The sequence below is a fragment of the Microcaecilia unicolor genome, chromosome 1 (assembly GCF_901765095.1).
Source record: "Microcaecilia unicolor chromosome 1, aMicUni1.1, whole genome shotgun sequence".
NCBI lineage: Eukaryota > Metazoa > Chordata > Amphibia > Gymnophiona > Siphonopidae > Microcaecilia > Microcaecilia unicolor.
The window spans coordinates 217,259,125-217,281,983 of NC_044031.1; the positions used below are offsets into that span (position 1 = coordinate 217,259,125).

At 42.6% G+C, this 22,859-nt stretch overlaps 1 protein-coding gene across 1 annotated transcript in view; it reads right to left on the reverse strand.

The window, feature by feature from the left end:
- Positions 1–22,859, reverse strand: part of LOC115473286 (thyroid hormone receptor beta-like) — a 120,112-nt gene that overhangs the window by 72,163 nt on the left and 25,090 nt on the right. The window contains exon 3 of the mRNA XM_030208150.1: positions 17,644–17,717. Within this exon, the coding sequence (XP_030064010.1) occupies positions 17,644–17,717 (74 nt within the window). The remainder of the gene's footprint in view (positions 1–17,643; positions 17,718–22,859) is intronic.

Below are 22,859 nucleotides of genomic sequence, written 5' to 3' on the forward strand. Positions count from 1 at the left end.
ATTAGCATACAACTTGCAGTAAAATATTTAAAAAAAAAACTCCTCATATATGCTTCATTAATTCTGGGCTTAGCGTGCGGGAAAGTCCTGCGTTAAAACACTTTAGGCCCAGATTTTAACACACCTTAGTAAAAGGTCCCCTTAGTTAGTTGTTTTGATTTAGCTCATGCCATTTAGCAGTAGCTTTCGGTGAGTTACATTCAGGGACACTAGGTATTTCCCTGTCCCCAGACGGCTCATATCTATGAGATGATTTACAGTACATGCCAAAATTCATGTGAAACACCTTCACTTCCTCTCAATCCTGAAGAAAATACCAGACTTTGAAAAAATTACAAATTTCAAATTGTGAAGACTATAGACATAGCTTGGGTATGCTTTGTGTCTATATTACAGTATTTCTGAGTTTCATGGAAGAACTGGAAACATAGACTGCAGTGGCAAAGTCTTCAGGACACCTGTTTTGGATTTTTGTTTTGCCTTAATGAGATACTATCAAAGCCTCACTAAGCAAAAATCAATACTGGATCCATAAGAACAGACATAACTTCTGCAGAGCCTTCTGACCTTTGGCCAGGATTAAGAGATTCAGGAGGCTTAGAGCAGTTTGCATTAAAAAAGTTCTTCCTACCATCTTGAACGAGTTTGCACCTTGTGACATTTTCAATGCTGACAAAAACGGTCTCTACTGGCGAGCGATTCCTGATGGAACACTTGCATTCAAACAAGCCGAAACTACAGGAAGTAAAACGTCGAAGGACCGACTGACGATCCTCCTTTGCTGCAATATGGATGGGAGTGAGAAGTTGGAACCACTCGTCATTGGAAAGAGCAAACAGCCCCGTTGCTTCAAGAATATTAAGCAACTTCCTATGTCATACGAGGTGAACGCAAATTCATGGATGACTGGGGAAATTTGGAAGCAGTGGCTAAAGAAGTTAGACACTAGAATGCGGGCACAAAAGCGTCAGATTTTGTTGCTTTGTGATAATTGTGCTGCACACAGTGATGACGTCAGGCTAACGTTAAGGTGGTCTTCCTGCCACCAAACACTACCTCTCTGATCCAACCTATGGATCAGGGCATAATAGCCAATTTCAAACAACATTATCGGGCTCTTTTGCTACGTTGTCTGATGAGCATTATGGATGACCAGACTGGCAAGAATAAACGTGCTGTTGAACTGGCTTGTAATCTATCACTGTTAGATTCCCTACATATGCAGAAAGAAGCCTGGAATCATGTTACACAGGCAACCATTGTGGACTGCTACAAGCGGGCAAGCTTTGTTAGGGATGTGGAGAGTGACGAAACAGATGCAACTGTTGCAAGCGTGTCAGATGAACAGGCTATTGACATCCAAGCCAGTGTTACTGAAGAGGAGTTTCATCACTACGTAGCTGTTGATTACGATCTACAAACAGCTGACGACAGCACTGATGTCCAAATATGCGCCTACACGCAGGCAACGGCTGATGATGAAATAGATGATGAAATGAGCAGCGAGGCACATGCTGACGAAATTCAACAACCTCCTGTCACTTTTGCAAGAGCGCTGGAGAGTCTCAACACTGTGCGAGCCTATCTGGAGGCCACTGGATGTCAGTGCTCTGACAGTTTTTACCGCCTGGCAGACAGTCTATGGAACTCACAGACACAAGAGTGTACAGAGGACTATGACTGATTACTTCAAGTAAGCCTAACGTCAGTTAATGGAGACTGTATACTGTACGTATAAACATTACTGTACATATGTTTATCAGATGTCAAGCTTCTTTGGGTGACAACGGTTAAGTGCACCCTCCGGTTAAGTGCATGTATTTCTTTGGTCCCAGATGGCACTGTGTGTGAGTGTGTGTATATATATATATATATATATATATATAGATATAGATATATATATATATAACCTTGTATTTGTTATCAACCTAACTGGCAAACACCTCTATGGTGCTATGTAAGCCACACTGAACCTGCAAATAGGTGGGAAAGTGTGGGGTGCAAATGTAACAAATAAATAAATATATAAAATCAGATGTTGACTATAATCAACAGAAATATTAACTTGGAAAGAAAAAAAATAGAAGTATTCTTTTTAGATTAATGTTTATTTGATATAAAGGACTTGCTGCTTTAAAGAAACAGTTTTTGATATCCAGCTTGAGCTCCTCTAGTTCACAGAATATGCATACTACCTACATATATGTAAGTCGGGTTAGGTGCATATAATTCTACTGTTTAACAATATAGTATGGCTCATTTATTAATGTACCTTTTGCGCATTTCAGGGCACTGAGTAGTCAATTCTATATCCAGAGCACATTGTTAATCAACCCTGAGCACGCTGTACATAAATTCTAACTGAAACCCAGATAAGGCTTATATTTTAAAAAAAAGATAATACTTTTTCCTTTTCTACCGCCTTCCACCTTCTTTTTATTGCATAGTGACATGAAGGAAATGCATCTATCTATCTATCTATAGACAAACAGATACACACATATGTGAGAATGATTTTTTAATGAACAAAAAAGTAGCTGGAAATCCTCTATATTCACATTTAAAAAATCCCCTTTCAATCACCTAGCAACTTCTTCTGCTGCATTCTGCAGCCAATATTGAAATTCAAGGATCTGTCTGCTGTAATTATGACCACTGCAACTTTTAAACAAACAACAAACCAGAAAGAAATCAACAGGGACCACATCCGTGCATTTTTTCTTAATTAAGAATTCAGAATAAAATTATCCATACCTTTCTTTTGAGAGTATGAATAGAACTGCCCAACAGGAAAAGTAGGTTTCTCTTCTGTGAAATATTCAGACTGACTGTACTGGTTCAGGGCCATGTCCATGTCAGTGAACTCGTTTTTAAACACGTTTCCAGGGTAACTACAGCTATAGGGCTGATTCGCCACCCAGGCCTGTTCCATATATATGTTGTTATGCAGGACCTGAGAATCACAAGCGCTGTTGTAACCTTCACGGCAAAGCAAACTGCTTTACTTTGGAGCATCACCTGATGTGCTAAAATCCTATTACATCAGGGCACCTTATTCACTCCCCCCCCACAATCAAACATATCAGAAAGCCAATTTATGAATGCTAAAAAGGTCCTAATCTGTGACAGCGCTAATTCCTGAGCAAGGCAGACAGGTAGGAGTGAGTGCCAGACAGAGATGCATTTGGACACGCCCTCTGCTCCTGCTCTTGACTTGGATAGGAAGAGGGCGGACAGAAAAAGTCTTTTGTAGACCCACTTTCAAACCCTCTCAACATGATTAGAAAATAATTTCAAATGCAATCACATGGTAATGCTACTCTAGTTGACAACTTAAGTGAGAATTAGCACAAAGACTTCTTAGAGGGAGCTACATGGCCTGCACAGTAAATCCTGAAATCAATAACCCTGAGAAGTTTCTTTTGGCTATTATTCCTAGACAATTTATGGTTCAGTGTGGGCCAGTTTTACACACTGCAGCATCTTAATCTGCCTTCAGATCATTATCTAAATTAAAGGAACCCTGCTAATGATTTTTGTATTATATATATTTTTTCTTAATAGGTAATAAATAGCTGCAAGGCAAGGAGATAATTTAAAGTCATATTCACTTTTTGTGGCCACATTCATGCATAAAGGCCTTTTATAAAATATCAATGCACCTGACTTGTGAAGAAGAAGCTTACTTTGCCGATATGCAGAGTTGAAGGTGTAGTCTAGGTGGACCACAGGTGGAATTCGCAAATAGATATGTTGATCATGATAAAATACTTACAAACTTTGTGTACTTACAAACTTTATGTGCAGGCATTTACACCTGATTTTGAGCAGGTGTAAATGTCCGTGACTCCATTCAAGCATGATTTCTGCAATACACACTAATATTTTATAAGACACATGGAGGGGCATAATCGAACGGGGATGACCATCTCTAAGGATGTCCCGGCAAAGGGGCGGGGAAACCCGTATTATCAAAACAAGATGGGCGTCCATCTTTTGTTTCGATAATACGGTCGGGGACGCCCAAATCTCAACATTTAGGTCGACCTTAGAGATGGTCGTCCCTGGTTTTCGGCCATAATGGAAACCGAGGACGCCCGTCTCAAAAATGACCAAATCCAAGCTATTTGGTCATGGGAGGAGCCAGCATTCAAAGTGCACTGGCCCCCTTCACATGCCAGGGCACCAACTGGACACCCTAGGGGGCACTGCAGTGGACTTAACAAATTGCTCCCAGCTGCATAGCTCCCTTACCTTGTGTGCTGAGCCCCCAACCCCCCCAAACTCACTCCCCACAACTGTACACCACTACCATAGCCCTAAGGGGTGAAGGGGGGAACCTACACGTGGGTACAGTGGGTTTCAGGTGGGTTTTGAAGGGCTCACATTTACCAGCACAAGTGTAACAGGTAGGGGGGGGGGTGGGCTTGGGTCCGCCTGCCTGAAGTGCCCTGCACCCACTAAAACTGCTCCAGGGACCTGCATACTGCTGTCAGGGAGCTGGGTATGACATTTGAGGCTGGCATAGAGGCTGGAAAAAAATTTTTTTTAAGTTTTTTTTTTTTAGGGTGGGAGGGGGTTGGTGACCACTGGAGGAATAAGGGGAGGTCATCCCCAATTCCCTCTGGTGGTTATCTGGTCAGTTTGGGCACCTTTTTGAGACTTGGTCGTGAAAAAAAATGGACTAAGTAAAGTCGACCAAATGGTCGTCAGGGACGCCCTTCTTTTTTCCATTATCGGCCGAGGACGCCCATCTCTTAAGCACGCCCCAGTCCCGCCTTCACTACGCCTTCCGACAAGCCCCCGTGAACTTTGGGCGACCCTGAGAGATGGACGCCCATTTCCCGATTTGTGTCGGAAGATGGGCACCCTTCTCTTTCGAAAATGCCCCTGATAGGCACCATTACTCATTACTATTGGGCTCATTTTTGAAAGAGAAGGGCGCCCATCTTTCGACACAAATCGGGAGATGGGCGTCCTTCTCCCAGGGTCGCCCAAATCGGCATAATCGAAAGCCGATTTTGGGCGTCCTCAACTGCTTTCCGTCATGGGGACGACCAAAGTTCCCAGGGGCGTGTCGGAAGCATAGCAAAGGCGGCACTGGGGCGTGCTTAACACATGGGCGTCCTCGGCTGATAATGGAAAAAAGAAGGGCATCCCTGACAAACACTTGGCCGACTTTACTTGGTCCTTTTTTTTTTTTTTACGATCAAGCCTAAAAAATGTGCCCTAAATGGTATGACCACCGGAGGGAATCGGGGATGTCCTCCCCCTACTCCCCCAGTGGTCACTAACCCCTCCCACCCTAAAAAAAACCTTTAAAAATATTTTTCCAGCCTGTATTCCAGCCTCAAATATCATACCCAGCTCCATGACAGCAGTATGCAAGCCCCTGGAACAGTTTTAGTGGGTACTGCAGTGCACTTAAGGCAGGCGGACCCAGGCCCACCCCCCCCCCCCCACCTGTTACACTTGTGGTGGTAAATGTGAGCCCTCCAAAACACACCAGAAACCCACTGTACGCACATGTACGTGCCCCCCTTCATCCCTAAGGCCTATGGTAGTGGTGTACAGTTGTGGGGAGTGGGTTTTGGGGGGCTCAGCACACAAGGTAAGGGAGCTATGCACCTGGGAGCTTTTTCTGAAGTCCACTGCAATGCCCCCTAGGGTGCCCGGTTGGTGTCCTGGGACCCTAGGGGACCAGTACACTACGAATGCTGGCTCCTCCCACGGCCAAAGGACTTGCATTTGGTCGTTTCTGAGATGGGCGTCCTCGGTTTACATTATCGCCGAAAATCGGGGATGACCATCTCTAAGGTCGACCTAAATGTGGAGATTTGGGCGTCCCCGACTGTATTATCGAAACAAGAGATGGCCTGTCCATCTTGTTTCCATAATACGGGTTTCCCCGCCCCTTCGCAGGGACGTTCTGCAAGGACGCCCTCAGGAAAAATTGGGCGCCCCGTTCGATTATGCCCCTCTATGTGAATTACAAAAAAAAAAAAAAAAGACACATGGAGGGGTATTTTTGGAAAAGAAATCCAAGGCTGAATTGGGAAGTTTAGCTCATTACGTCTAAACAGAACGTCCATCTTAGAGCCATTTTCGAACAGGAAATATGTCTGTGTTTCCCTTTTGAAAATGGCTTTAAGATAGATGTATTTGCATAGTTCACTTCTCAAAAGAAGAGCCATTTTCCAAACGGACATGTCCAATTTATAAACACATTTAAAAATAGGCACTAGAACATCTGGCACCATTTTGAGAGAAATGGCCACACAGACATCTGAGCAGAACAGAGGGACAGCCTAGTGCTCAGTGTAGTGAACTTTAAGCAATGGCACCCAGGTACAATTCCCACCGTAACTCCTTTATTTTGCACTGTGAGCCCTCCAGGAACAGAATAACTACTACTACTTGACATTTCTAAAGCGCTACCAGGGTTACGCAGCGCTGTACAATTTAACATAGAAGGACAGTCCCTGCTCTAGGAGCTTACAAGCTAAAATACAATCTAAAAGACAGGTGTACAATCTAAAACAAGTATATAGAGTCCGTCTGATAGGAATACTATAATTCACAAAGGTTAGGTGCCGAAAGCAGCATTGAAGAGGTGAGTTTTAAGCAGAGATTTGAAAATGGGTAGGGAGGGGGCTTGGCGTAGGGGTTGAGGGGCTGAAGAATAAAACCTACTGTACACCATTAAAAATGCCTTCCACCCCGTAGGTGTCTCCTATATTTAGGTATAGTAGGTAATTTCGTGATTCTGGAGGGCTCAAAATTTCCACCACAAATGTACTAGGTGGAGTGGGATTTGGACCTGGATCCCCTTGTTCACAGTCCACTGCACTGACCACTAAGCCTCCTGTTTGCTGCTTGTTGCTCTGTTGGGTATGTCCATAATAACTGATGTTGTTATAGCACCTCGTATCCCCTTCCAGTTTCAGTGCTTAGGGGGTAGGAAGAGACAGTATTCACTGAGGGATTAAAGCGGGGCCCAGCCTTAATCCATCCACTGGTCAATCTGGTCATTCAGTACGTATTTTTAAAACTTGGACATGATTGAAACTTCTTTCTAGACTTGGACGTGTCTTCCTGTTCCATTATAGCTGAAAGACATCCCAATTTTGAGCCCACCCCAGTCCCACCTGGTAACAAGTAGAGAGAGAATGAGAGAGTGAAATGTATCATGGCCAAAGTATCTTCTGACTTGATAGTAGTTGACAAAGGATATAAAAGCCGATCTTCCATAGGCTGGAAATCGGTGGGGGAAATGGTGATTTGGGAATCGAGAGTAATGCTTAAGTAGCGAAAAAAGTCTACAGGTATTTTCAAATAAGTTTAAAGAGAGAGTTGGATGAACTCTGCATGCTAGTTGAATATATCCTCAGTAGAGAAGGAAACCGACAACCTTTAAGAAGGTATACAGACTCGTTCTTCTCTTTAATCCAACAGAAAATTGTCGAATTAAAAGTTGCATCACCTTTCTTGTAACCACCAAACAATGCAAGTAACCTATTAGCTCACCAAAGTTCTTGCATCTTCCCCAAACAATATTAAAAACTTTTCTGCATGTCCAACCAATGAAGGCTTCTGTCATCATTTTTCTTTGAATTTTCCCAGAATACCAGTAAAACTACTGACAGATTAAGATGGAATGAGGAAACTACCTTAGGAAGAAAAGGAACTAAACGAAATCACTACTTTTTCTCAACAAAACATAAAGGTTCTTGACAAGATAAAGCCTGCAACTTTGAAATTTTTCTTGCATAACATATAACTACCAAAAATACAGTTTTCAAAGTAATCATAGCTTGTTTAATTGGTTCAAAGGGTGCTTACACTAGTGCAGTCAGAACTACATTGAGATCTCACAGAGGCAAGATAGGACGTGTAGGGGGTTGTAAAAGTTTAACTCTCTTTAGGAACCTGACCACATCAGTATGTGATGCAAGAGATTTGCTTTGTTCTAATCTTCTGTAGCAAGAAATTGCCACTATCTGAACTTTCAGCAAAGCTAGGGCCAAATCCTTATCCAAACTATCCTGTAAAAAAACCAAACTTTCTAGGACTGAAGACTTCAGCGGTAGCAGAGCCTGCTTCTCACATTACTGCTCAAAGATTTGCCAATCCCTAACATAAGCTAAGGAGGTAGAAACTTTTTCAAATGCAAGAGCACGCCTATGACTTGAGATGAATATCCTGTCTTACACAACCATGCACTTTCAGGAGGTGAACCATAAGAGAAAATTCAGAAATGCCCAGCATCCAAACCAGACTCTGCATTAGCAGAACTTCCATCAGAACCAATGGTTCTCCCAGTTTTAGACACACAAGATCTCTGTACTAAGGCCTCCTTGGCCAATCCAGAGCAGCTAACATGATGGGACCCTAATGTCCCTCTATTCTTTCAGTGACTTACCCAGGAGGAAATATATAGACCAATCTTCCCCAAGGACATGGCTGAATCAAAGCATTGATGACTGCTGCTCTGCATGATATCTCTGACTGAAAAACCTGGGCACTTTGGCATTCTTTCCCAATGCCTGGTGATCCACCCCGCGGTTGCCCACCTCATGGCAATGAACATGAAGCCTTCCCTCTGCTAGACTCCACTCTCCCCAATCTAGGGTGTATCTGCTCAAGAGGTTCAACTTGAATCGTCCCCAATCCAGTGACATGAGCTCCTGATAGGTGAAGATTTTTCTGTGCACAGCTCATTAAGATTAAGATCTGTGACATTCCTTGGCTCTTGGTGCCATCTTGTTGATTGACATAAGCCACCGCTGTAGCTCTGTCCAAGAGTAGATGAACTATTTTGCCCTGCATAAAGGAGAGAAAGGCTTGGAGGACCAAATAAATGGTTCTTGTTTTCAAGCGGTTGATCGACTATGCAGTTTTCTTCACTGATCAATGACCTTGAGTCACATTGTTCCGACAGTGTCTTCCCCAGCCTTAGAGATTGTCATCTGTTACTAGAATTTGGTCTGGGGTTTCCAGATCCATTTCCTTGTTTAGCTTGCAGCGTGAAGCCAGCATTTCAGGCTGTTTCTTGTCTCTCCCTACTAGGGAAGGACTTTTTGCCAACACTGACTCTGGAGGGGCCAGCAAGAATGCAGTGACCTCTGTAAGCACCTCATGTGTGCTCTGGCCCATGCAACCAGATTCAATGTGGCTGCTATTGATCCTAAAACCTGAAGATAATTCCAGGTTGTGGGCTTGATCATTTGCCATAGGCTGTAGATCTGACCTTGCAACTTGATGTGGCAATCTCTAGTTAAGATCACTTTTCACTTTTTAGTGTCAGAGGGCTCCCAAGTAATATATGGCTTGTGCTGGAAATCAACTGTCTCTTGTCAGTGTTGATGACTCAATTGAGATCTTTTAGCAAGGCACTTACTTCCACTGTTGCTTCCTTGATCTCTTGAAATGACTTTGCTTTGATTAACCAGTCACCAAATACAAATGAACCAATACACCAGCGCTCAAAACTGATAATGCTGTCCTAAAATTGCAAGGCACAGGAATTTCTGATGGTCTGCATGAATGGAAATATACAGGTATGTCTCTGTCAAATCTAGCAAGGTAAGAAACAATGTTGTACCACCACTATGATGAACCAAGGGGTTTCTATGTCGAATCTTTGAACTTTAAAAACCTGTTGACTCTTTTGAGATCCAATATGGGTCAGAATGTTCCTTCTTACTTGGGAACGATGAAATAAATGGAACAATCTGACTCCCATTCTTCTCAAAGGACAGGCACTACTACATGCAGATTCTAATGAGGATAGGACAATGAAACCCCAGCCCTAGGGAATAACCATCATGAATGACCTCTAGGACCTACTGATTTGAGGTGATTTGGGCCCATGTCCGGAAACATTGCCTCAGGCATCCTCCTACCAGAGGGCTTGGAGTGTGGGCTCAAGGAAATCATGTGGTTTTAACAGCTGCCATACCCCCTGAAGAAATCTCCTGACCTCCTCATTGACCATCTCAAAAGAACTGACCTCAGGACCAATATCTATCATGCAGCGAGCCATTGATCCTTCCAGTCTGTCCTGCCTGGCAACTCAAAAATGGCCTGGGGCCAACTGAATGCGCACCTTTTAGGAGGGTGATCAGGCAGATTGGGGGTGGGTGGCTGGAGGACTGGGAGTCATCTTAGGGGGTTGATACTAGACAGAAGGGAAATTTGTTTGTGGGACGGGGGGGGGGGGGGGGGGGATAAGATTATCAGGGGTTAACTTGGTGTTGGAAGATCAGGGGATTTTATTCGGAGTGTATGGAAGTGACCTCTTGCACAGCAGCAGGTTTTTAAAAAAATAAATGTCCCCCTCCCTGTCAATGCATGAGCAAATCATCATTTACACACTGATAGGAAGGGGTACATTTTACAATGAGTTGCAGTTTATTGTTATAGTGCACAGTTTTTCTCTGACTGCACACACTTTTTAACATGACAGCAATTTGTATGCTCACTGATTATTACATCTCCGTGGTAAATTTTTGCAGAAAGTTCACATTACAGTCACTGACCACACAGCTTCTAACATGCAGCTTTCTGCATTGACCCATGACTGAATGTTTGCCTCACTTCAACCAGTACCGCTCTGATGAATGGAGTGAGAGATCCTGTTATAGAAGTACCCAGTTTACCCTCTGATGAAGAGGAAATGGATAAACCCAACTTTCTCATAAGGGCATGCAACCATAAGCAGGCACAGTGGGAGGTTTACGATGAGAGTTACTGAGTTGTCTAGAAACTGGGTACCTTCCCACCTTGTTTCTCTCTATTTGCCCTGAGATAGGACACAAGTTCTGAAAGACAGCTAACAGAATTAAAGCAAGAACTGTAGGCTCATACTTCAGTTTTTGTTTTCCCTTTGTTTTTCTAAATAATTTGGATAGTTTGCCAGAGACATCTAAAGAGATATTTCCACTCTCTATACTGTATGTGTGAGCCAGTGGGCTACAAAGGATTCAGAGCCCACTGGTTAAAAAGCATTTGTCACGCAGTTATAGTTAAAAGTCTGGTGTCATCCAAGCCAAATTTTAAAAGAATTTGTTTTTGTGCTCTTTCCCTGTACTTGGGCTATAAGACTCGAAGACAGCTTACTGGTTAAAGTGCATCAGCTACAGTGTTGGGCTAAGATGACTGAAGGTAGGAATAACTTCATAGATAGAGTAGTAATTTGTTATTAATCAAACTCAGTGTGTCATTTGGAGGGGCTGGTTATAGGGCCACCCTAGCATGTGTTAAATTTGTGCAGAGATTTTTTTTTCTCCTGGTAAAGAGCCATTAAAATAGATATCATGTTATCAGAATCAGGTGCTCAACATTCAGAGTTTCTATTTATTTATTTAGTTACTTATTTATGACATTTATATCCCAGATTAAATATGAATTAGGTTGAAACCTGGGAGTATTTGAAATCTTTTTTTTTTTTTTTTGCTGTGCCCAGTTCAAAAGAGAAAGATGGTTTGTGGGAACTTGCTTCTTTTGTTTTGTTTTTTGGAATGCAGTGGTATATTATTATAGAAAAGCATTTAATATTGTTTATTACTAGAGAGAAAGAATGAATAATGAGAGCAATGCTACCTTCATGCAGAAGTCCAGAGTAGAGAGCTGCATGGCTTCCGTCCCCGCGGGAATCCCGCGGAACCCGCAGGATTCCCGCGGGGACGGAGGCAGTTCCTGCAGGGTTCCCGCGGGGATGGAAGCAGTTCTGCGGGGTTCCCGCGGGGACGGAGGCAGTTCCTGCGGGGTTCCCGCGGGGACGGAGGCAGTTCCTGCGGGGTTCCTGCGGGGATGGAACCAGTTCTGCGGGGTTCCCGTGGAAGTATAAGCTGCACCTGCACCAGCCTCTCATCTATCGAATACCAATTTATTTGAGTGCTGTCTCCTCCTCCTCTTCTTTCTTGCTTTAACAGCATAAATGTGGAAAGTCTTCCATTAAGGAGGTGGTAGAGTCACAAATGATGACGGAATTCAAAAAGGCATGGGATGAACACAGAGGATCTCTAATTAGAAAATGGAAGTTATATAAAAGCTAACCTTAAATGGCTGCATGTGTGTGGATATGTCAAGTGACACTTAGATGGCGACTCTGGCTGTGATGAACTAGAGCTGATACCTGGCAGACTTGTATGTTCTGTGTCTCATACATGGCAATCTGGTGTAGGATGGGCTGGAAAGGGCTTAGACAGCAACTTCAGTGGCTGGAACATAAGGACAGTGCTGGACAGACTTTTATGGTCTGTGTCCCACAAATGAGAACATGAATAGGCTGGAGTGGGCTTCGATGGCAACTCCAGCTGTTGGAACATAAGGATGGGGCCAGATAGATTTCTGTGGTCTTTGTTCCAGAAACACGAAAGAAAGACCATAATCAAGTATATAATATCACACTTGTTGATTTAATGATGAATTGATTATGAGTGTGACTATTGGGCAGAGTGGATGGACCGTTCAGGTCTATTTGCTGTCACTTACTATGTTTCTGTTAATCCTCTTTGCTCCCAGGCTGGTGCACAGACCTCAGCTCTGACACAGGCACGAGAATCAGATGTCACCTGACCTACTGGCGCGTGCATGTGGCGGCCTCTCAGCACACACTGCCAGTGAATCAGAGACAAACCTTACATGTGCGCACCAGAGTGTTCCAAGTTCCAACTTCCGTTCCTTCCTTGCCTACAGTGCTGTGGCTCAAATCCAGAGAGAGACTGAGGGAGCTGACTGGAACTTTCTTTTTTGTACTATTAAATTCTTACGGGGATGGGTGGGGATGGGTTAAATTCTTGCGGGGACGGGTTGGGATGGTTTAAATTTTTGCGGGGATGGGTGGGGATGGGTAAGATTCCAGAGGGGATGGGTGGGGACGGGTAAGATTCCAGCAGGGACGGGCGGGGATGGGTAGGATTTCTGTCCCCGTGCAACTCTCTAGTCCAGAGTCAGTCTAAATGTGCCAATATTTCTTTCTTCTTCAAGTCTGCTTGGTTTTGTGGGGTGGGAGTTAATCTTTGTCTCCCAGATGTGTGTTTGTATATAGATGAGACCTGGGAATAATGATGACATATGCCTTAAAATATAGATTGTTTAAATTCATTTATCCAGTCCTTACATGCACATGGTATTGCTTGTTAAACTCTTAGGCAAAACCTAAGGGTGGTTAAACAATTTGGTATAAACTGTGTTGTGTATAACTACTTGTTTTGTACTGCTTTTGATCCTATTGATCTGTACATCTGCTGTGTTATTTTATTGAATGGAAACAGTCAGGTGGGCTTATAGAAAGGGAGGGGAAGGGTTCTTGTGGTTGCATGGCCATATGGAATTTACAGTAAAGAATATTGTATATTTGAATATTATTTGTAACTTGCTTGCTACACTGTACCTTTGTACCAATAAAACATATAATAAAGTTATGTACATATATATATCACTTTTTTTTTGGGGGGGGGGGGGGGGAAGAGAGAGCCTGTTGTTAAACATTTACCAGCACACCACTGATCCAGGCTCACCCAAAATAATACACATTGGTCAATTGGGCCTCACAATGCTGAGGACATGACATAGATCAATCTGAAAGTACATACAAACTAGATGAGAGTGAGCATGGAACAGAATAAAATGGGCCTTGGTGGGTGGAGTTGGATCCTATACTCCAAACAGATTCTGCAACACTAACTGCACAAACCGACTGTCGCATCGGGTATCCTGCTCAAGGCAGTAATGCGATGTGAATGTGTGGACTGAAGACCACATCGCAGCTTTGCAAATATCTTCAACGGAGGCTGATTTCAAGTGGGCCACTGACGCAGCCATGGCTCTGACATTATGAGCCATGACGTGGCCCTCTAGAGTCAGCCCAGCTTGGGCATAAGCGAAGGAAATGCAATCTGCTAGCCAATTGGAAATGGTGCATTTACCAATGGAAACTCCCCTCCTGTTGGGATCAAAAGAGATAAACAACCGGGCGGACTGTCTGAAGGGCTTCGTCTGCTCCATGTAAAAAGCCAACGCTCTTTTGCAGTCCAAGGTGTGCAAGCTGCTTTCGCCAGCAAGACAATCAACTGGTTCAGATGGAACTCCAACACCACCTTCGGCAGGAACTTAGGGTGCGTGCGGAGGACTACTCTGTTATGATGAAACTTAGTATAAGGTGCATCCACTACTAAGGCCTGAAGCTCACTGACCCTACGAGCTGAAGTAACAGCCACCAAGAACATGACCTTCCAGGTCAAGTACTTCAGATGGCAGGAATTCAGTGGCTCAAAGGAGCTTTCATCAGCTGGGTGAGAATGATGTTGAGATCCCACGACACCGGTGGAGGTTTGAAAGGGGGCTTTGACAAAAACAAACCTCTCATGAAGCAAACAACTAAAGGCTGTCCAGAGATAGGCTTGCCTTCTAAACGCTGATCATAAGCACTGGTTGCACTGAGGTGAACCCTTATGAAGTTGGTCTTGAGACCAGACTCTGACAAGTATAGAAGGTAATCAAGAGGGTCTGTGTAGGACGAGAAAGGGGATCTATGGCCTTGCTGTCACACCAGATGGCAAACCTCCTCCATTTAAAAGAGTAACACCTCTTAGTGGAATCTTTCCTGGAAGCCAGCAAGACTCGGGAGACACCCTCCGAAAGACCTAAGGAAGCCAATTCTAGGCTCTCAACATCCAGGCCGTGAGAGTCAGAGACTGGAGGCTGGGATGTAGAAGCGACCCCTCATTTTGAGTGATGAGGGTTGGGAAAGATTCCAATCTCCACGGTTCTTCGGAGGACAATTCCAGAAGAAAAAGGAACCAGATCTGACAAGGCCAATATGGTGCAATCAGAATCATAGTTCCGCGGTCTTGCTTGAGTTTCAACAAAGTATTTCCCACTAGAGGTATAGGAGGATGTGTATACAAGAGACCTGTCCCTCAATGAAGGAGAAAGGCATCTGATGCTAGTCTGTCGTGGACCTGAAGTCTGGAACAGAACTGAGGGACCTTGTGTTTGTGCTGAGTGGCAAAAAGATCCACCAAGGGGGTGCCCTATGCTCAGAAGATCTTGCAGGCTAAGCCCATATTCAGGGACCACTCGTGAGGTTGCATTATCCTGCTCAGTCTGTCGGCCAGACTGTTGTTTACGCCTGCCAGATAGGTGGTTTGTAGAAACATGCCATGACAGCATGCCCAGAGCCACATCTGGACAGTTTTCTGACACAGAGGGCGAGATCCGGTGCCCCCCTGCTTGTTGGTGTAATACATTGCAACCTGGTTGTCTGTTTGAATTAGGATAACTTGGTTGGATAGCCGATCTCTGAAAGCCTTTAAAGCATTCCAGATTGCTCGAAGCTCCAGGAGATTGATCTTTAGAGTCTTTTCCTGGAGGGACCAGGCACCTTGCTGCATCATATGTCTGGAATAGACTTCCTGAGCCAGTATGTCAAGCTCCATCTTTGGCCATCTTCTAATCTAGGCTAAAAGCCCACCTTTTTGATGCTGCTTTTAGCTTCTAACCCCTATATACTTGTACAGTACTCTTGTATGTTTTATCCTTCCCACCTTATCCCTTATGCTTTATTTGTCCTGTTTGTCTGTCCTGATTAGATTGTAAGCTCTTTTGAGCAGGGACTGTCTCTTTATGTTCAAGTGTACAGCACTGCGTACGTTTAGTAGAACTATAGAAATGATAAGAAGTAGTAGTAGTATTACTGAGGGACTAAAGCCCTCAGTGCTCGTATGGCTTGTCTCGTCTGTTTGGAGTATGATTTTGTCTTAAAGTGGCGCCAAAACAAAGAAAAGGTTCTTACAAAGGTTTTTAAAATGAATAAGAGGAAATATTTTTTTACTCAACGAATAGTTAAGGTCTGGAACTCGTTACCAGAGGACGTGGTAACAGTGGTTAAAGTATCTGGGTTTAAAAAAGGTTTGGACAAGTTCCTGGAGGGAAAGTCCATAGTCTGCTATTGAGATAGAAATGGGAAAAGCCACTGCTGTCCCTGGGATTGGTAGCATGGAATCTTGCTACTATTTGGGATTCTTCCAGGTATGTGTGACATGGATTGGCCACTGTTGTAGGGTAATGGGCTACATGGACCATCGGTCTGCCCCAATATAGCTATTTTTATGTTCTTACAGCTGCTGGGGCACCAGGCTGAAGACTGATGTAGTTGCATTGGAAAGATCTATTGGGAGTTGGTATGGCAACTTTTTTTGAAAGTAAGAAATATTTGCCAGTCTCTGTCTTCAAAGTGCAGGGTTGCTGGACATCCTTTTTGTCTGGGCTCCCCCACACTGCAAGGGCTGCTGGGTAGAATTTATACCACTGGTTAAGATAATCCTGAACTTGTCCTGGGTTCAGTTTGGTATGTATAAAACCACTGTACCAAAACCTCATACTGCAATTCTTTCTCTCTCTAGCCAAAACTGTTCAAAGTGTCAAGTGCCCCATCTCTCAACTGAGATTCATTACAAATAGACATTAATTAGACTGTTTACCGGTTTCAATGGGGTAACATGCATATGAGTCCAGAAAGAAACTTGCATTAGTGCCCAGAAAAAAAAAGAAAGAGGACACGCTATATGGCCAGACCTCCAAAATCAAACGATTTCTAAACCTTGTTTTACTTGAAAAAAAGTAAAATAATAACTGTACAGATAGGATACAATCTAATTAGCATTGCTCTTGCAGAAACTGTCTGCCTTTATCAGACAGCCCTGAGTAAGAGGTTAAAGTGATAAATACCTGACATCTGTCAACGGCAAGGCAATCTGAGGTAAAGAACAGCTAAACCTAAAGAAGTCAGGTGCTTAAGCCAGTTTAACTTTTTCAGGAGGTGACAACCTCCTTGACACTTTAATCTTTCTTACAGAGTGCTCCTGCAGATGTCAAGTGTTCACTGTGAGCAAATGCTGTTTTAGAAAAGAAGCCACTAGTTTAAACAGACACAAGTATGTCTAGCATTTAATAGTAGTTTGGACTTGTATTGATTTACTGTTATTGTGTCTTGTAATAGTTCTGTACTATCCCCCTAATTCTATAAAATTGGGCACCCAACTCCAAGCTTAGCGCGCAAAGGGCCCATTTTACTATGCTGTGGTAAAAGGGGCCTAAAGGTAGCATCAGCGCATGACAAGTCCACATGCTAATGCGACCTTTGGGCCCCTTTTACTGCAGTGGGTAAAAAGTCCCCCCCCCTTTCCAAAAAAAAAAAAATGGCTGTGCAGCAAGTAAACACTTGCCACACAGCCATTTCAGGGGGGAGCCCTTACTGCCACCTATTTAGGAGGCATGAAGGGCTCCAGGGCTAACCCCACATTAAAAAAAAGAGAAAAAATTCCAGTCATGCCGGAAATGGCATGGGCTAAGGGAAGCACTACCACTGGTTCCTGTGGTAGTGCCAGATTGGCGCATGACAAAACGGCTCTACCGCAGCTTTGAAATTACTATTCAAGCACAGAAATCTCCTACTAGGGTGTAATACATTCCACTTCAAAATGAAAAGCTGTTATTGGTCTTCTTCTTGTCTGAGACTCATATACGAACTGAGGTGGAAAAAGTGCTACTCAATATGGAAAACTTTTCACTCGTTTACATTATTTTCTCTAACCTTCACAGTATTGCATACTATTTTATGTTTTGCACCTTTACCTTTTCTGTCTTCTGGCTTGTCTTCTTGTTGATCTAGTGTATTCTGTGGATCCACCTCCCTGGGATGTGGTGGGCTGAGAGAGCAGAACCATGGAGCTGAGGCATGCATCACCTTTGCAGGCTGATCTCTATTTTTCATGATGTGATTTTTCCCTGAGCGCCTCTTTCTGCAGAGGTGTTTTTTTCGCTGTTGCTTCTACCAAATTCTAATTAAGTTCTATAGTAGGAAGGTGCATCAGCTTATCCCAGGCTGGAAGATCATCTTCAGCAAGGTCCATAAACACTGTTTGATAAGATGTGGGTATTGTCAACGTTTTGCTCAGCTGAATTTTGGAAAGCAAGTTTTAGTTCATTTCTTTGGAACTAGTTTTAAATAGGTGCCTCTTTTCTTCACTATCTATATAAGGCACAGTATTTTTGAACTGATCACATTTTGCTACTATAATTAATTGGTGTTCTGAGGTAGCACCAAGATATCTCATTTCATTCCACTTCTCATGTAAACTAAGCATGTACTTTTATCTCTGTGCAGAAAAGTTGCACTTGATACACTCTCTCTTTCTCACAGAAATATACCATGGATTGTGAGCCAAGTGAAGATCCCATCAGCTTATTACCTAATGCCCAAGACCATTTGAGGTGCTGTGGATCAAGGCTGGCCACGAACAATCTTCAGAACACAAAGCATTAGGATTCAGCCTTTTTTGACTGTTGTGATTGTAGAGTGAACTGAGGGACCCTCTGTTACCCTGATCTGACATTCTTATGCAGAACTGCTTTAGTAGTTCTACTGCTGTCTGAAGAAATATTTCAAAACACAAAGTTTTGGGGTTTCCCTGAAAACATCTTTTCTCACAATGAAGATGCGTGAGATAACTTTGCATATAATGGAGACAGTGCATGCAAATTTATCTCATGCATATTCATTATGGATGTTATGGTATAAGCCAATCATCAGAATTAAATGTGTAGCATGATGTTGTGTTGGATCAGATATATATTTGTGCAGCTTTTAAAAATATATTTTTGACACTGCAGCAGAGAGAATAGTTTCATTTCAAGCCCCTCTCTCCCCATCCCTTTTTCTGGGAACTCCTGAGAGCAGGGATAGTTAATTACAAACACTTAACAAACACAAAAGAGCTTCCTCTGCCCTCCCACCTAACAAAGGCTTGACTAAGGTGGGCACCTGAATACCCCATTGAAGACAAAGAACTCAGAGGAAAACCATAAACAAGACATTTGCTTGTCAAAGGTATACCTGCCCCTCCCATCAGCTTTCAGACATGTGCAGAAAGGAAGGACTTGTAATGTGTATCTGCTCCAGAGACTAAGCAGGAAGCCCTGTACATCAAAAGACCATTTGCCAGCAAAATCCAGACAGCAAGTCTCGTGATGTCATAAGACATGAGACCAAGACTCAGGGGTCGTGTGCAGACATGAGTCCAAGATACCACAATGCTTTGCAAATGCCCAAGGGTCGTGTGGAAACCAGGACAAAGATCCACATGGCATATCCTCCTGCAGCTTGCAAGGTATAAAAGGACAAGCTGTTTCCCAAGACTCAGATTCTCTTCAACTGCAAGCAACTCAGATTCTCTTCAACTGCAAGCAACTCAGATCCACTCACTGCAGAGGCTCTCTCTTCTCTCTTCAAGACTCTCCCTCCAGGAGATTCTCTCTTCAGCACCAATCCAGATGCCTTGCTCCTGATCTGCAGTTCACCTGCCTCATGGCTCTTCAATGGACCACAAAATGCTTTTGCAACAGACTGCTTTGTAAGTTATAACTTTTGATCTAGACCTGCTACTTTACCTTACTTAAGCACAGATTATCTGTAAAGATCTCTTAAAACCTACCTCTCGTGTGCAATTGTATATTAAATCAACCTTTTTGAAGCTAAAAATACGGTCTCTTTGTGTTCTGAGTATATGGTATCTTTTATATATACTTAATTTATTTAATTTACTGCAATTATCACCTTTGGTGATTGGTGGAGAAATTAATATCCTAAAACTTATAAATACAGCACCTGCTCTTAAATTATAAACAGTAGCGAGTGCTCTCTAGAGCTCTTTTCCCCAAGATAAATCATTTCTTGTAACATGGATATCTTGAAACCGGACTGGCTTGGGAAACCCTGTTCTAAAATAATTAATGTGCATCTGTTTACTTACCTCCCTGTTTACTAATCTGCGCTAGCGGCCTCCGTGCGCTAATGCCGACACAACCCATTCACTTTGAATGGGCTGTGTCTGAATTGTTGAGCGGCTTAGAAAACGGGGGGGGGGGGGGGGGGGTTAATGTTGACCTGGTTAATGAGTCTCAACTGACTGCCATAATCAATGAAATCGTGGATATGATGGGTGGGATGAAGAGAAGGACAGGGCACTTGTGGGGATAAATGATGGCTAGCTCGTGCGGCCTTTTTGACTGATATAAACATAATACAAATATTTAGAAAAAAATTGTGAATTACTTTAGTTTATTCAGATATTTTTATAGCACTTTCCACAGAGATATATCAAGGTGGTTTTACAATAATTTTATATCATAAATAGAAACAGAAAACAGAGGAAGAGGGAAGGATCAAAAAGAAAAGTTATATGTTACAGTGTTAAAAGAAGAGACAGACAGAGATGATAAAGCCGAGGAGACAGGAAGTGCTTCTGTTGCCTGATGCATCTCCTTAGACCAAAGAGAAATAAAGGGATAGATATTCAGTCAGCGGACGTTTTCAGGGGAAGTCTTTTATTCAGTCTGGAAGAGTGACTGATTGGACTAAAAGATTCTGGGGGAAAAAAACGTTTTAAGATAAGTACACATTTTTTTTTGATTCAGCACAATGTTTTGTTATAGCACTATTAACTGAGGAAATAGCACATACACATATGTTTACGAACAAGAGTGGCCCGATGAAAGAGGTGCTATGTCACCGTGGCAAAAGAAATTATATTGCCTTTAAATGAGTGGTTGTTTCTGAGGGCACTCTTTCACTATCGAGCAACAGCAGCAATTAATGTGTATACTAAAAAGCATTTTGTATTGTAGTATCAGCTACTTTCCTCATTGTATTTTCACAAAGAAAGTCCTAGTTCTATAGAAGATATTACGACCTCTCTCTAGACAGTATACCTATGTTTTATCTTAATAGTTTCATTGTAAATTTGACAAAACATGAATCATAGTGCAACAGGTTATTTTTTTTTTGTTGTAGAATTTTACATGGTACAATGCAAAATCTGATTCCAACATCTATGGATGTATATAATAAGGACGAAGGGTTCAGGATTCTTATGTTATTAGACCTGCTGGGGCATTTTATCAAGGATATTTACCACATATATCTAATATTTTAAAGTACAAGAATGGATGTTTCAGCAAAGATTGTGTTTGAATGTAAAAAAAAAAAAAAAGAAAACAATTATATTACTTTCAAGATTGATAGGTCTGGATTATTTATAAAATTTGAAGTTAGAAGAATATGATTTACAATTTATTTATTTATTTATTTATTTGCATTTGTATCCCACATTTTCCCACTTATTTGCAAGCTCAATGTGGCTTACATAGTTTTAATAGCATTGTCATTTCAGCATATCAGATACAGTTAGTATTGTGTAAAGATTAAGTAGGGAAGAGAGAGGAAAGAAGGGATTGATTAGGGTAGTTATAGAAGGTACAATCTTTCTGAATTGAGGAATTTACATATTTGGATTGATTCACAGCTGTAACTAAGATCTCGAGTGAAAACAGTGGTACAGAAAAGGTTTTACAAATTTAGGATGACAAAAAGATTAAAACTATTTTTAGATAATGATAATTTTAGGTCAGTGGTTATGGTAGCTGATAAGTCTTCATTCACACCATTTCAGTTGCTGGAGCATTCCCACAGTTTTAGTCAAGGGATGTTTGAAGATGTTGTGAAGGGGTTTCTCAAAGATATAGCAGTTCGCTCTAGGATACAATGTAAGGGAGCCATTTCACTTCTACTGCACAGAGAGCTTCCTGCTCAGATCCTATGATCGCCTTATTATCCTCTTCAGATTGGGAGCACAAACTGGCTCATTTCCTCCCTCTGTCCTCCCCAGACTCACTTCCATGCAAGCTAGATCCTTTTCATATTCACCTACCCTCAGCAGAATGGGAAAAGAAGGGATCTACAGGAATTCCAGTCTGGCGTTTCCCCTCCACTTTTAAAGAATGAGTCCCAGTTCAAGGATGTTTCATATTCAAAGTTTATAAATAAAATGTCCTGTTGATTTATGGCATTCCTTTCATTTTAAAGCTCTTGGCTGTGTAATTTTTATTCTAAGCTGCCTTGATTTTGTAAGAAAAAAAAAAGCAGTATAAAAAATGTTAATAAACTAGAAACTATACCCTTTTCTCCTTCAATAGCAAACGGAGACCAGATCAGATGTCTTTGCCCTTTTAAAATATAGAGAGAGACCTCAAAGACAACAGTTGCTCAGCGACCAGCAACCCCACATGTGGCAAAATCCACTCTGTATTCAGCCTGTCTCTATACAATATATATATATTACGCCAAGCCCCCTCCCTGCCCGTCTTCAAGTCTTTGCTTAAAGCCCACCTCTTCAATGCTGCATTCGGCACCTAACCCTTACCGTTCAGTGAATCCAGACTGCCCCCAATTTGACTGCCCCTATCGGACCGACCGTTCACTTGTCTATTAGATTGTAAGCTCTTTGAGCAGGGACTGTCTCTCTTTGTTGAATTGTACAGCGCTGCATAACCCTAGTGGCGCTCTAGAAATGTTAAGTAGTAGTAGTAGTAGTAGTATACAGTTGGATGTGAAGTATAAAGGATTTAATAAAATCTAGCTGTCACAATCTTCCGTAGTCACGGAAGCAGCAATGCATAAAGCCAAAAAAATGTAAAGATTTCTGTAATATTTTTCCTGGAAAGATCCTAGATTGTTGGACCACACTGGAAAGAAGGTGTTTCAAGGAACTGCGGGCCCCTTTTACCAAGCTGCGGCAAAAGAGGACCGGTGCTGGCGTCAGTGCGTGTTGTACATGCGTGCCGAGACCCCTTTTGCCGCAGCTGGTAAAAGGGAAGTCTCGCCTTCCCGAAGAAAATGGCTGTGCGGCAAGTAAAGCAGTTGCTGCGCATCCATTTGAGGGGGGAGCTCTTACTGCCACCCATTGAGGTGGCGATAAGGGCTCCCATGTTAACCCAGTGGTAACTGATTACCG